General features: G+C 32.8%; 1 protein-coding gene across 2 annotated transcripts; it reads right to left on the bottom strand.

The window, feature by feature from the left end:
* Positions 1–6,397: 6,397 nt before the first annotated feature.
* Positions 6,398–12,748, bottom strand: LOC145134210 (protein NRT1/ PTR FAMILY 3.1-like). Of its 2 annotated transcripts, XM_079069085.1 has the most exons (4): positions 12,581–12,748; positions 8,080–8,297; positions 7,422–7,987; positions 6,398–7,341 (listed from the first exon to the last, which is right to left on the bottom strand). In XM_079069085.1, the coding sequence occupies exons 1-4, from the start codon at positions 12,675–12,677 to the stop codon at positions 6,450–6,452; spliced, it is 1,773 nt and encodes a 590-aa protein (XP_078925211.1). In that variant the 5' UTR covers positions 12,678–12,748; the 3' UTR covers positions 6,398–6,449. The 2 variants fall into 2 exon arrangements, with proteins under 2 accessions (XP_078925211.1, XP_078925212.1); XM_079069086.1 differs by lacking the exon at positions 8,080–8,297.
* Between the last annotated feature and the right edge of the window lie 3,136 nt (positions 12,749–15,884).

The following is a 15,884-nucleotide window of genomic DNA, read 5'->3' as shown; positions in this document are numbered from 1 at the left end:
CTCTCTTGCTAACTTCTATTCTCAAATACCCAAATTTGAGTATCGATATTTCATTCACATATACTGCATTTTGGACATACGATATATCGTTTCGAAGCGCTTACGGAGAAGAACACAAACCCACTTAGATTTAATTATATATACAACATATATATATATATATATATATATATATATATATATATATATATATATATATATATCCAAAGTTAGTAAAAATATACATATTTATACTAAAATTTCCAATAGTTTTTTTGAATTGGAGCTGATTGAGAATGAGGAATTTCAATATTTTCTTCTGAAAAAACTAATGTCAATACAATATGAGAAAATGGATATGTTGGCTTCATTATGGAGCCATTTTGAAATGGAAAGATAGTTTCGTGAAACGCAACATCACGAGAATAAAACATCTTATTAGATGTTAGATCCAAAAATTTTATGCTTTAATTTCTGGTGGATACCCCATAAACATACAAGCTTTGGCCCTTGGAATAAATTTGGTTTGATTAGCTGTGAGAGTAGATACATATGCAAGACAATCAAATGTTCTAAAATGTGAATAATTTGGTTGTTTGTCATACAATTTGAAGAATGGAGACTGATTATGAAGTAATTCATATGGAATTCTATTGATGAGATAAGTGGTTGTAAGCATACATTCAGTCCAAAGTTGATCAGATAAAGCAACTTGAAACATTAAGGCTCGTGTAACATTCAATAAGTGTTGATGCTTACGTTCAACCAATGCATTATGTTCAGGTCTTGAAAAACGTGATCTTTGATGTAAAATGTCTTTCTCATTGAAAAAAAGATCCGAAGTCTAGCTCTTTTCCATTATTTGATCGAAATTTCTTTATACTCTTGTTGAATTGATTGGATATCATGTTATAAAAACTAGGAATGATATGTTGTACATTAGACTTGTTTTTGAGAAGAAAAACCCATGTGTATCGACTATAGTCATCAACTATAATTGCAAAGTAACGAAATCCTTGAGAACTAGTAACATGAAAAGGGCCCCATATATTACAATGAATCATATCAAATTGTTCGTTACACATATTGTTCATAGAAACAAATGGCAACTTCTTTTGTTTAGCAACATGGCATAATGAAAAGTATAAGAAGGCTTAGAATTTGCATGATCTAATTGATCTTTAACATATACAATTCGTTTATTGGAAAGATGACCTGAACGTTTATGCTATGTATCAAGAGTAACAACATTAATCGTTTGATTTGTACATGCTTCAATCTGATTCATCACATACAAATCATGCACTTTATCAATCTTGCCAATCATATTCTTGATTTGGGTATCCTGGATAAAATCATGATCACAAGTGAACTGAATCATCAGTTTTTGAGCCTTTGTAAGAGAACTAGCAAATATTAGGTTGAGATTAAAATTTGGGACATATAAAACATCTTTAAGAACAAAAAGATGATCAACTTTTATATCCCCAATGATATGAACTGGTAGAACCATTTTGTTTGGTAATGTAACAATGTAATTACTAACCATTTGTGTATTGAAGAACATGTCAAGATTATCTATAATCCAAACATGAGAATGATTTACATTATGAACAGATAAAGAATAATGTTTACCTGTAGCAATCTTCTCATATGGATTAACATAAATCATGTGATTTGAAAGAGAAGAAATTAAGTGTTGACATTAAGCTGGAGTAAATCCTTAAAAAACATCATTTAAAGAATGATGGAACTGAAGTTCACCATTGTCAACAACAACTACAATGTGATTGACTTTTCCCTTTGAATATTGTAGAGATAAAGAAGTGAAAGAACTCAAAATGTTTTCATTGAATTCAAAATGATTACAACATCTATCATCTATATACATAGAACCAACACAATCTAACTAATTTGATAAAATAAATTACCAAACTGCCCTTATTGAGCTAATTTACTAAAATGCCCTTCTCGTTCCTTAACATAATTTGAAAATAAAAACTATTATGGTTGAAATACATCTACGTTTTTGCTTAAAGCTTTTAATGTAATTATGTCATGTTAGGGTAAAACCATCCTTTTTTTTTCTTTTTTTTTTTCACAAAATTGAAGGTTTTAACGTAGTTGTCCCTTAACTTTACTGATTCCAAATAAGGAAGCTTTTTATTGGAGTTTTTTCTTAGACTATACGGTATGGGCCATTTTTTGGTCGCGTTATGGTTGAGGTGGCGGCCATAACGCCGTCTTGACACAGTGAACACCACCCCCCTTTCTCGTTAAGGGGGTGTTATGGTATATCTCAAGGTTCTAAATAACGTAAGGCGTGACTTGGCGGCAATGTCAAGCCTCGAGCTTTTCCGAGCCTTGGCGAGTCACGTCGTTTGTAAGGCGTGACTTAAGGCGACAATTTTGTATATAATTCATATTTTTATATGTATTTTCTACTATTATTCATTTTTATACACATATATGAGTCAAGACGGCGTTTTGGTAAAGCTTGGCGGCACATACAAGCCTTGGAGTCATGACAAGCTTTTTAGAACCTTGGACTATATCTTGTTGTAACGAAGACGAGATAAAACATTTACTTTGATTGGCTATTCCTTCATCCACCAATCAAAATTTTTTCTTTTTTCTTCTCTTTCCTCTTAACACCATGTTATAACATGGAAACACCACCCCCACTTCTTGTTATAACATGTTAAAATGTGAGGTGACAATAGTTGGCTTCATAACACAACACGGTTGCCCATACCCAATACTTAAAAATTAGTACGAAGAAAACATATTTTATCTCCGTAGGGCAACCTTTTCAGTTTCCATTTTTGTGGGACCCATGTATAAGTTATCTATTTATAATTGGGTTTTCTCTTTTTGTAAGACCAACTTTCTATATTTAAGTGGTTAAAAATAAGCCCATCAAATAATTGAAAAAACTCATAGAATTTGTTATTTAACAACTCCATGAAAAATCTCTTTCTAATAAATTTTTTAATTTTCATAATTGTTTTGAGGTGAAAAAGCTTTTGAAAAACTTAAGACTGTGGGGAGTGGACCGCAGTTTGGCCGCACTCTTTGTCATATAGACAGGGGAACACTGTCTCCTATGCGGTCTTGGGTGCGGTTTGGCCACAAAATCCGATTGGCTGCTCCCTTTTGTGACCGTTTGATTGGATGCTCCCTTTTGTGACCGTTTGATTTGCTGCTCCCTTTTTTTGTTATTATTTATATTAAATTGATAAAAAAAAATAAAGTGTGACATCATTCATTGGGTGTGGCAATGAACCATATTTTTGTGGTAAAACCTGACGTGACGCCTACATGGTAGTAAAGGAGTACGCTTTCAGTGACACCACTCCCTCAAGCCTAGTAGTAACTGTATTTTTTTTTGTCTCGATTTTCGAAGAATCACTCAGACTTACTTTTTGATTAACCTATTAGTAACAATTACTTGATAGTAGTGATATAATACCAATGATGTATATATATATATATATATATATATATATATATATATATATATATATATGCTAAATTATACAAATTATATATATATATATATATATATATATATATATATATATATATATATATATATATAATTTGTATAATTTAGCTATTGTATTCTTTAACCGGTGACTTAGTAAAATGTAAAGAATGTTGTATTACATATATTGATCGATTGATTATATTAATCGAGTCAATTAGAAATTCATGATATCTATCTATACTTGTAAACTACCAAAACTTTACTACAAAAGAAAATTAGGCTTTCTTTGTGTATGGGTTGAGGCCTTACAGAAAAAGATATCACGAATTTCTTGCTAACTGGATCAATATAATCAATCAATCAATATTTGCAATACAACATTCTTTACATTTTACCAAATCATCAATTAAAGAGTAGGAAAGAGTTGGATAAAAATTCATGATATCTCTCTCTTGTTGTAAGCTACCAAGACTTTACTCCATATGAAAATAGGCTTTCCTTTTGTATGGGCCGACGCCTTACATAAAAGTATAATGAATTTCTAGCTGACTCGATCAATATAATCAATCGACTAAAATGTGCAATACAACATTCTTTACATTTTATTAAGTCATCAATTAAAGAGTACGAAAGAGTCGGCTACAAATTCATGATATCTCTCTCTAGTTGTAAGCTACCAAGACTTTACTTCAAACAAATAGGCTTTCTTTTTATATGGTCTAAGCTTTACTAAAAAAATATCATGAATTTTTAGCTGACTCGATCAATATGTGCAATACAACATTCTTTACATTTTACCAAGTCATCAGTTAAAGAGTACGAAAGAGTTAGTTAGAAATTCATGATATCTATCTCTACTTGTAAAATACCAAGACTTTACTACAAAAGAAAGTAGAGTTTCTTTTTACATAAAAAGATCGATAAACAATGGAAGAGGGGTTGAGGAGGTGGTACAAACGTTTTCCAAGAGCCAATAGACGTCGTTCGGAAAAACTTGTATGTTTTTTTAAACCAAATTTAAGAACACAAATGACAGAGTCACTAATAAATTTCAATCATCAAAACTATGTCATCTAATATTGTTATTTGTTGGATTATTATAATTCATTCCAATACTTTTGAGTTAATATAACCCAATCTAAATTAATATGATTGTTAGGAAGTTATAAATGAGGAGAGTAAAACCATAATAGTTAATACATTTTTAACATGTCTTATTATTTATACGATCGTTTTGAAATTGTTCAATGCGCTCAAGTGGCTGCATGCCTGCATACCACCGTTTTGTAAAAAAAAAACGACTTCCCACCAATACAGTGAATCCACGTGTACAGCATGAAAATTTGCCGCCTTGAAGCCCTAACGATGCAAGTGCAGTTCAGTTCAGTTCTTGATTCTTCTATAAATTCCTTCTGTTATAACTCGCAAACTTCCCTTGTCATCAAAATTTTCTATGATCATAAATCCGTAATACAACTCAGAGTTCGACTTCAATCACCAGCGTCCATTGGTAATGCGGATGATTAGTGATTACATCTTCAAGTAATCGACTGCTTCATTCATAGGTGCCCTTCTCTCTTTCTTTTAGTTACATTCATCTCTCTACTGATGTCAAATTTCAGTTTTCTTGTTTGGAGTTTTCGAAATTTCATTACAGTTTCTTAATTGGCGTACTCTGTTTATTACTCGCACTTGATAGTCTGATCATATATGATAGATTCGCATTTCATTTACATTACGAGTTTTGATTCCCTCTTTCTCCCTGTTCTTGCTTTAATTTCTACTTCTTGGCGCTCATTTGGGGTTTTTGAATTTGTATCAAGATTTTGAATCTCTCATAATTCGAGCTTCTTAGTCGTGTTTTGAGATGTTCGTAAATATTTTACATAGTTTCATTTGTAATCTTTGATTTCTGTTAACAAATTCTGCAAATACCAGAATCTTTTTCTTATCGTGCTCATTCTGTTCAGTCTTCTTCTACCCTTTCGCGAGAATTCAGTAGTTTACTTTCTTGACTTATCGAATCTGATTTATGTTTCCATCTGAATCGATATTCCACTTTACCTTTTAGTTTCTGAGGATCTTAATTTTTGTCTCTTTTTATTAGGATCATTGTTCCATTCTGTTGTTCAATTTCGATCCTGGCATTCTTGCTTTAGTCATATTCTCCCTTGTACATTATGTGATTCTTCTTTTTTCCTGGATTCAATTTTTTTCAGGAACTTTTCTGGTTTTGAAATCAAACACACATAGGAGTAAGACAAGTTTTGAGATTTTGTGCTTAAAATCCAATGGCTCGGGTATCCAAGACTAATCCGTTCCACGCAAGAAGACTCGCAGAGGCGAGAGCAAACAATGAAGATCAACAACAGAGAGAAGAGACACAGACACAATCAAGATCAAATAATGAAGGTCAAGAACAGACACAGACAGAGTCAAACGATGAAGATGATGAAAAAAATAGCGAAAGTAGTGGCGAGGAATGGCAAGGAGAAGTGAAGAAGCGTAAGCGGAAGTCTCCCATGGAAAAAGCTGGAAAAAGAGGAAGAGGAGGAATACCCATTCAAGGAGTTGTAATTGGACTCCCTAAAATACCAAAAACCCACACTTCTCCAAAAAGAGGAAGAGGAAGAGCAACGGCAAAAAAGACAACATTTGCTGTTAGGATGGCATTATATGAACAAGAAGAAATGGCAAAAAAGAGTGACCCAAAAGGCAAAGGAAAAGAAAAGATGCAAGAAACCGATGAATATGAGGAAGATGAAGCATGCAAAGGAAATTCAAATGGAAAATACATGGACGATGAGAGATATATATAAAGATGATGATGTCATGCCAGGCTTAATGAACATTTGAATTTGATATTCTTGTTGTGTTTTTGGATTACTTACTCATTGAGAGGATTCAATAAAGACTAGCTAGCTAGAATTAAAGCCATTTTCATATCATTTTTCCATATAAAAGAATCAGATTACAGTCGTCAAATTGTAGCGTTATCTACGACTAACTCCAAATCTCCATCTTCTTTGCTTTTTGCATGCTCTTCCAATGGCTTATAAGTATAAAACCATGCACATGCAAAATAATAAAAAAGGTTTAAAACTTGAATCCCACTAACTAGCATGTAGTAGTATTCCAATCTACCTCTATTCAAATTCCGATCAGGCAGCCAATTTCTCCCGTTTTTATTAGTGTACTTATGAACCATGGTCACCATTAACGTCCCTGCATACTGTCCAACTGCAATTGCACTCCAGTAAAGAGCCAACGCCGTGCTTTTCATACTTTCCGGCGACTGATCATAAAGAAACTCGAGTTTACCAACGTGGAACATCGCTTCTGCTACACCATGAAGTGAATACTGAGGAACTAACCAAAACACACTTATGGGTATCATTACAGTTGGCTTGTCGAGCAAGTTATGATTTCTTGCTACTTGTTTTCTTTTAATCTCCACAAATGATCCCACAAATGTTGCCAGAATGTTTACGACAAAACCTACACCAATTCTTCGTAAACATGTGATTCCTGAAGGGTTTTTTGTGAAGCGATATGCAAAGGGGACGAATACACGGTCGTATAATGCTAGAGTAACAAGTGTGCCAATGACACCAAAGACAGCCATGCTTGCCGGAGGGATTTCAAATGAGGGGGAGAGATGGCGATCCATGGTGCGAGCTTGCGTGAGGGTGAAGCTAGCTTGGTGTGAATAGGCCATTACATATATTATTCCCGTTGATATGATTGGCAACAATCGAATCATGGATTTTAGTTCTTCAACTCTGTGGACAGTAGCGATTCGCCAGAGCTTTGGTGAGTTTGAAATGAGATCGGTGTCTTCATCGCTAACTATGGCAGCTTTATCAAACCACCTTCAAAAACATATAGTAATAAAGATTCGATATTAATAGAATAATAGTGTGCATGCATGTATGTTTTCGACATATCTTACTTCAGTTGATTTGTGTGAACAAGTCGTCCATCCTTAGAAATACTTGCATCAAGCTCTTTATTCTGATAAAGAAGATTATCATCCAAAGGCACCACGGTTTTCCATTTCTTTGTTGCAGCAACGATCACTTGAGCAAGTCTAACAAACGGGCTTCCTTGTGGTTTTATTTTCTGATAAAGCGGAGAACCTACTAAAAATGCTACGAATGCAATACCCATTGCTATCGTTGGAATCCCAAGTCCCCAACCCCAACTCACCCTATCTTGGATATACACAACCACCGTAAGAGCAGATAAACTTGCGAGCGACAAGAAAAAGTAGTACCAGTTGAAGAAATTCCAGCTGGTTGTTTTTGCTTGTGTTTTCAATTTGGATACGTCAAGTTGATCAGCAGCAAACGCAACGACACACGGCCGAGTTCCTCCTAACCCGACTGAGGTAAGGAGGAGGGAGATATACAGCACCCATAGTTGAGATGACGACGCTTCTTTGCAGTTGACTTGGGTCGGACATTGCGGTGGCCGGAATTGAGGCAAGATTGATGATACAGTAATGATGATCATTCCCTGCAGAGATGATATGAAGTCGTTAGATTTCATTAATGCATGTGTATGAGTAGGTGGTGTGGACTGTGGAGTGGAATCGATAAGAATTGAACCAGCTCGTAGATGAGCAAGGCGATGATGATGGTCAAGTAACGACCGGCGAAAGAATCGGCGACGAGTGCACCGATGATGGGCATAAAACTAGCGACGCCGTTGAAGTTGGTGAGTGTGTTGGATGCCTTGACCAATGGCATGTTGAGTTGTTGGGTCAAGTATGTTATCAAATTCGCATGGAATCCGGTAGCGGCGAATCTGTCACATATCTCATTTGCTGCCAAATCATCAAAAGCTAGCTTCATTGGTAGCTTGTTACACATGACAAGGATATATCTATACATGGAGTCTATTGTGAAATTCAACAATTTTTCGTTGGTAAATTACCATTTTGCCCCGTTTGACTAGCGTTAAATGATAAATAAATGTATGTTTAGTATATGTTTAATTCTACATTCAAAATGATAAAAACTATTTAGTTATAAAATACTATAAAGGGTGCATATTTGATATAAACAATGTTATATACTTTTAAATATACTAGTACTAATATATTACTAGATGTTTCTTTGGGGCTTAACATGCATAATATGTTAAGCATTTGATCTAGACATTTATATATTGCGTTAATTTGGACCGAACGATTTAATGATTAAGTAAAAAAAACCTTGTTTCATGTATACAAACACCAACTCATCTCACGACAAAACTTATAAATATTTTAAAAATGGATTAATATATTATTCTGTGCCGGGCATGAGCGTAGGCGGGTATCCGCCTTTTTTTATCTGAAACCGGAACCGGAACCAGTGGTTCCTAAAATGTTGGAACTGGAATCGGAACTGACGGGTAGCGGTTCCAATAGCCGGTATCTGGTTCATTAAATTTGTTGAAATTTTAAAACTTATAAAAATATATTTTTTATAAACTTACAAGAAATTTATCGATAATATCAATACGAAATTCACACCGTATTAAAAATAAGGATTAGAAAATATGTAACATAAATAACATGATGAATAAATCATGGTTCTTAGATCCTATAAATAAACTCCACTGATTTAAATGTTCAAAAGAAACTGTTCAAATTCAAATATTTTAAATGATTTTATTTAAGATAATGTATAAAGTATGTGATATATATATATATATATATATATATATATATATATATATATATATCGGCTCCGATAGGTATCAAACGGGTAGCAGTTCCATAAAATGGGAACCAGAATTGGAACCGCTTAAGGCGATTCCAATTCCGAAACCGACAGTTCCAAGGCGGTTCCGGTTCTGTAAGCTGATACCATGTTCCGCTGCTCATCCATAGGCCCTGCGGGTCGTGCGGTCGCACGGGGCCTCTGATTATAAATGACAAGTCATCCGATTAAGAAATTTCTTTAAAACTATATCACTAAAAAAATTTAGAATAAAATAATAATAATATGTTAGTTAAAGTATAATTGCATGTTACAAATCTCATTTATATTATTAACAATATAAAATATGTTTGTTAAATATCTTATCAATATCAATTAAATTTTGACACCGGTATATAAACATTTACAATACAAAACTAAAGCTCAAAAGTCTAACTCAAATTTTGAAACTGTATTTAGCTATAAGGTCAAATTAAGTATATGAAAATTTTCATGATTGTGATTTTGAGGTATGCACAAAGAGTGAAATTATTAATTTAATTGGATGTATTATAGAGAAAAATGCCAAAATGTCATCATAACGAAGAGTCGGTTCAGTGAAATGTATTTAAAAATAAAACTATAAATTTGGGTAAATTACACCAATCGTCCCTCGTGCATGTGCCAGAAAGTGTGTTTAGTCCCTATTTTCAAAAATTAACTTGGACTGTCCCTCGTTTTTTATAGACTTGCACGCTTCATCCCTATTGACATAAAATGACTATTTTGCCCTTAATAATTTCTTTTTTTTCATTTTCTTTTATTTATATATAATTTTTTATTAAAAAATAAGAATAAACAAAAAAATACCCCCACCCTTCCCCCTTCCATTTCTTCCTCGATCTGAAGGTCGAATAAAACATATAATTTCTTCTGCCTTCGTCTCCTTCTTTCTCACTCGATCCCTACACCAACGAAAACCCCATCACTGCCACCTTCACCAACTCTGTCATCATCACTATCATCTCTAACCCTTAAAACCTGCAACAAGATTCGACTATGGCCACCATATTCTCCATATATTACCCACCCTACGAAGCATCCATTGAAACAAAATCGATCGGAACATCCATGGTGGTGATTTTTCCAGATTTGTCAATGTCGTACATGTCGGGGTTGCTCTCTTCATAGAGCTTCAATAAAAGAATATACCCAACTGACCATAGCTTTATTTGATTTTCCAAATTGCTTGACAGGAAATTAAGTTTCGAGAATTCGTATGTACCAAGCCACAATTTATTCCCGATATCATGTGATGAACCATCATAGTTCTTTAACAAGTGTGTGTTTCCAGAAGAATCCATCGAAACCAAATCAAACCAAATCAACCATAAACAAAAAATAAAAATCGATTTAGGAAGGATGGAGAAGGGGAAACGAAGAAATGGGGATAAGCTGCTCAGTGAAACAATTGGGAGGGGCATCTTTCGGAGACTAAACCTTCACCCGTTTCCTCCGATCTCCTCTTTGCCTCTCATCGGAAACATAAATTTGTGATGGGGTGTTCTTGGTGTTGCTAGAAGGGTGTTCATCAGATGGAGTGTGGAGGTGGGAAATGATGATCTAGACACCAGAACCTTCCTCCTTCCCATCGAACCGATCGTCGGAAACTACCTCCATATATGTTGGAAATTGTTGAACTGAACATCGCCGGAATGTTGGAGGCTGAGGGTTTGATGGCTTGTCGGAATCCTAGAATGTGAGGGTGAGGTTTAATGAGAGAAAAGATATATAGGGGAAGGACCGTTATTATTTTTTTTTCTAAATATAATTTATAATTAATAATACTAACTAAATCAAAAATAATTAGAAAATAAATAAATAAAGGGCATTATGGTCATTTTAGATCTTATATGGACTAGATTTGCAACAAAACCACGTATCAGGGACGGAGTGTGCAACTTTTAAACAAACGAGGGATGGTCCGAGTTAATTTTTAAAAATAGGGACTAAACACGCTTTTTGGCATGTATACGAGAGACGATTAGTGTAATTTACCCTATAAATTTTGATAATGTTCTATCTTTGAAAAAGAACATAAAAAAGGTATTATCAAATTTTTTTTATAGAATTTTGATTTGTGATATTTAGTGGACTTTTTTTGTCTTTAGGGTTAAGAAAATTTCTTAATAATATTTTACAAGAAAGAAAGATATGGGACCTTAATTTATTTGGTGAAAACCGTGAAATATATGTAAAAATGTCATTTAGGTTATGTTTGACATATCACAACTAGCTAATAAACTAGCTTATTTTTCGAACCTTTTTATATCGTCATGTTTGTTAAGCCAAAAAGTAGCTTAGAATCCAGCTTTTTAAAAAACTACTTAGAATAGCTTTTTATAAGGTTTTTTTTTTTTTTTTTTTTTTAAAATTTTGAAATATACACCCTAATTAATTATAGAAACACATATATTAAAATATCATTTTATGTCATTTTTTATATTTCAGCTAGTTTTACCAAACATCATTTTTTATTACTTAATTAGTTTTTTAACTATCATTTAGCTTTTCAGCTATCAACTAACTTTTCATATATATCAAACATAGTATTAGTCTCAAAAAATAAATATATTAGTGCATACAACTTTTATTGGGATGATAAATTCATGCATATTAACCTTTTCTTCAGATAAATCATTATTCATTGCGAATTAACGGGATCAAGAAAACGGTCACTAAATAAAGTTTTTTTTTGTATTAGGAATTAATCATCCACTATTTACTATGTCGAATTGACTAATTCTATGGTCAATGTCGTAGATATGAATTGCTATGTAATAAATAATAAAGATGTCTTAAAAATTTAACATTGAATTATAAAATGATAAAATGATAAAATACTTAAATAAAAGTTATTTTGTACGAACTTTTAAACATTTAATATAAGTAATAATTGCTTAAATAAAATTAATTGAGAAGTGAATAACCCATTGAATACAATGGAAAGAAGAATAAAAGAAGAATATATTTGTATATATATGATTCATATTTTGACTTATCTTTTTTTTAAGTTGTTATATATACATTAAGAAAAAAAATACACCAAGTATATAACTTATTGGATTAATTAAGTCGTATCATCCAATCCATTGTGCATCGAATTCCTATTTAAATCTAGCAATCAAACAACTATTTCTCTGTCGCTGTGCGTCTCTACCCTGTTGGACCTAACCATCAATCAATTCCTTCAAACCTAAACTTATGTTGTCGCATGAGTTTCAAGGTTGTGTTATTAGTACGGATACCAGATTTAATATATTACCAAACATATGTATACTCGATGAGCTAGCTATAAACCCCTCGATCGCTAGAAGCTTTAATAGATCATGAAATATGAGTCGGGTTTGAATATACATACCAAGGATAAAGGGAAGGGTTTTGATTCCACCAAGCTTCTTTCGCTTTGCAATCTCCATACTTTCTTCATCTTCCATGTGCTCATTTTCAGGTTCCATCTTGTTGATGTTTTTGGAGTAATCTCAAGCTTTCACAAGTGGCTGATTCAAACAATAATATGCACAGTGGCCACAATATTATTATGCTTGGTGGGGTCTTCATACGACAAAAAACATATTAATGGCCAATTATAGGGAGCCAAGACATCTTAAACTTTTAATTTAGCGTTGAAAACTAAAAGAAGAATAAATGCTGCGCACAGGTTCATGTTGTCTTTTAGTTTTTGGTTTTGTGGTACTCACAATATGCACAGTTCATTTGATCTCTATGTTGGGGTGAAATTGGGATTTTTATGTAAAAATTGGTTATTGTAGTTGTAAAATTTCGGTTTTGTTATTTAGTTTACGTTATAGAATTGCTTATTTTGTAGTTAGAAATTCTGAACTAGATCTTGTGATTTCATGCGATCATTAATCACCTCGACCGTTTCTCCCAATTTGTGAGTAGGTTGAGTTCGAAGCTGAAAATTCCCTTAGTAGAGATCAAAAATCCATTGGATAAACCAATGTATTATCGTAGGCAGCCAATAATTCTTTTAATAAGCATGCATTTAATTTTATATTATTTTATAGGGAAAGTACAAACCCTTGTATTCTATCTAAAAAGCTCATTTATCTTTCCTTTTTAGTAGTCTAGTGGCTTTCCAATTTTACGTGTTAAAAAGTCATTATCATCCATCCGAAGGGATCCGATAACATTGACATGTGGCGGTCCGGTTGGCATTTTGATCAACATAATATGTCCCGGTGGCATTGAAATTACATCTACTTGTCTATGCATATTTGAGAAATTAGATTGAAATTGATCAAAGATCACCACCACCACCGTAAATGGTAAATCACCATATATCGTCCACCCTCCGCTAACACTACCATTACCACTTCTTTATTTCCTCCCCCGTCTCTCTAATATTAACCATAGATTATTGTATTAAATATTACAAAACAAAAATCACAAAATTTTCTATTACAAATAGTTAACATCCCTTTGCTTTTTTGAATTCAAACAAAAACAAACATTGTTTTTTGTTGGCTTCAAAATTGTTCATCTTGGGTATGAAGATCAAGATAAAGGTTCCAAATATAATATCAAACTCATATCGAACCCCACCATTACAAATTGAGAACCTAGATGAATTAATCATTCTTAGATCTTGAAGCACAATGGCACCAGATTTTCAAGATGAAGAAATCTGATGAAAATGATGAACGTTGCTTGAGGAAGAAGAAGATAAACAAAAAAACGAACTCCAAAAATAAACTTGATTCGTTGGTTTTGCTGTTGAAAAGTAGGAAAAGTTAAAAAAGAAAATACATACCCAGATCTTTGAAGTTGAAAAAATTGGGTGGAAGATGAAGATTATAAAAAATGAATCACTCAAATATTACTTGACACGATAACCATCATAGCTTCGAAACCAATTAATGCCACTGTTTACGAAACCCCAGATCTTGTCGCCTTGGATTCTGTCAACGAAAACGCCTTTGTTTGTCGTCGCTCTGCTTCATCTCTACTTCTCTCACCCAACGATGAAACCTTTCCCCTCCCTTTCGGCATGGTAACCAGGTAGCGTGTAGCTGGTAGCATTTTGTTAAACGCTACGTGGGATATCTTTTAGATTTGAAGTGTTTTGTTTAAACTAAACACTAAAAGTTTGTAATGTCAAACGAGAATTTTTGTTCAAAACAGAGCGTTTTATCAAACGCTAAAAGCTAAAAACTAAAAGCTCCTAAGCGCTTCATACCAAACACGCCCTAATGGTGGGATGAATGGGAAAGACAAGCGACTTCAATGTAAAAGCTATTATACAGTAAAGGGTTTTTCTAATAAAAAATATATAAAATAATTATAAATATATATTTAGTTTAAATTTTTTCGAATAGCAAAGCTAAAGTGGTAACATTTAGACTATTAAAAAAGATAATGAACATTTTCTTTAAAACAGAACATCTTTTAGAGTTTTTAGGGTTTAAATATCATCTCCTCTATTTTATATGTTAATCAAAGGATAATATCTTAAAATTTATAAAAAAAAAAAAAAAAAAAAACTTTGGTTTTGTTTTATTTAAACAAAATTGATAAATCTGTTCTTATTTTCCATAAAAAGTTTAGAAGTTTATAAATAGGTTGGTTAGTGCATGTATTATATATTATGTATGTTTCAACACACATTTGACCGGTTTTGTAACAATTCTTCTATGTCCTTGTAAAGTGTAAATCTCTATATACCGTAATGAATGAGACGATATTATTCATGGAAAAAACACTAGTTGTATCAAAGTTTCATCATATTCCTAACACTTCTTTCTAAAAGATTCATCTTTTATGTTCTCTTAAATCCTAGTCGTCGGCTGGCAACCCGTAGCCATCGCATAGCCTTTACTCGCCAATACCTTCTTTGTCGACCTCATCATGTCGTCACCATATAACTTTAAAAAACAATATGAAATTACCAACATGATGTATGTTGTGGGTTGTTCAAACCCAATGCTTTGGGTTTGATGTTGCACACAACCCTTAAGAAACAAACAAAAAATCCCCCGCTTCCTCCGACAACTCATAGTGGAATATTATCGCTTCCATTGTGAAATAGTGGATTTATAGAATCATTTTACAACCTCTCTTACATATGATCTTGATGTATATATTTTTTACTGCTACTAGTTTTATATTATAAAATGAACTTAATCACCTCTAGAAACTGCTACACAACTAGGCAAGTATACATATTCGTTTGATAGTATAGAGATGGTAAGAACGGGTTGTCGAACACAAGGGGAACGCTTATGATTCTAAAGTAAAATATTTACTATTAATTAAACTAGAGATGGTAAGAACGGGTTGTCGAACACAAGGGTAACGAGTATGATTCTAAATTAAATTATCTACTATTAATTAAACTAGACAATAATATTAAAAGGGGATTTTCTGATTTTAAAGTTCAGAAACTTCTAATATCAATTTAAAAACAACTAATTAGCAAACAATTACTTAAACTAAGCAAAACAGAACATGTAACTATTTAAATCAAGATATAAAGAGTATTTTCGTTTATATTCGATTTACATCTCTCCTATGGTTGATTTCGTTAATAGTGCAATGGATTGATGAGTTGTATATTGAATTTTATAATGACTAGTTATCTTGATCGAATTTCATAGTATTACTAATTAATGAACAACTAACACAATGATCATGTAATTAGT

The sequence above is a fragment of the Lactuca virosa genome, chromosome 8 (assembly GCF_052849685.1).
Source record: "Lactuca virosa cultivar CGN04683 chromosome 8, Lactuca_virosa_CGN04683_v6, whole genome shotgun sequence".
NCBI lineage: Eukaryota > Viridiplantae > Streptophyta > Magnoliopsida > Asterales > Asteraceae > Lactuca > Lactuca virosa.
Note: the sequence above shows the minus strand (reverse complement) of the source record. Positions and strands in the feature narration are given on the sequence as shown.

Coding starts and splice junctions, on each gene's coding strand:
- LOC145134210 (XM_079069085.1), bottom strand. CDS start 12,677: ATGGAACCTGAAAATGAGCACATGGAAGATGAAGAAAGTATGGAGATT. Junction 8,298..12,580: donor AACCCTTCCCTTTATCCTTG/GTATGTATATTC, acceptor ATGATTTGGCAG/CAAATGAGATATGTGACAGA. Junction 7,342..7,421: donor GTTCACACAAATCAACTGAA/GTAAGATATGTC, acceptor ATGTTTTTGAAG/GTGGTTTGATAAAGCTGCCA.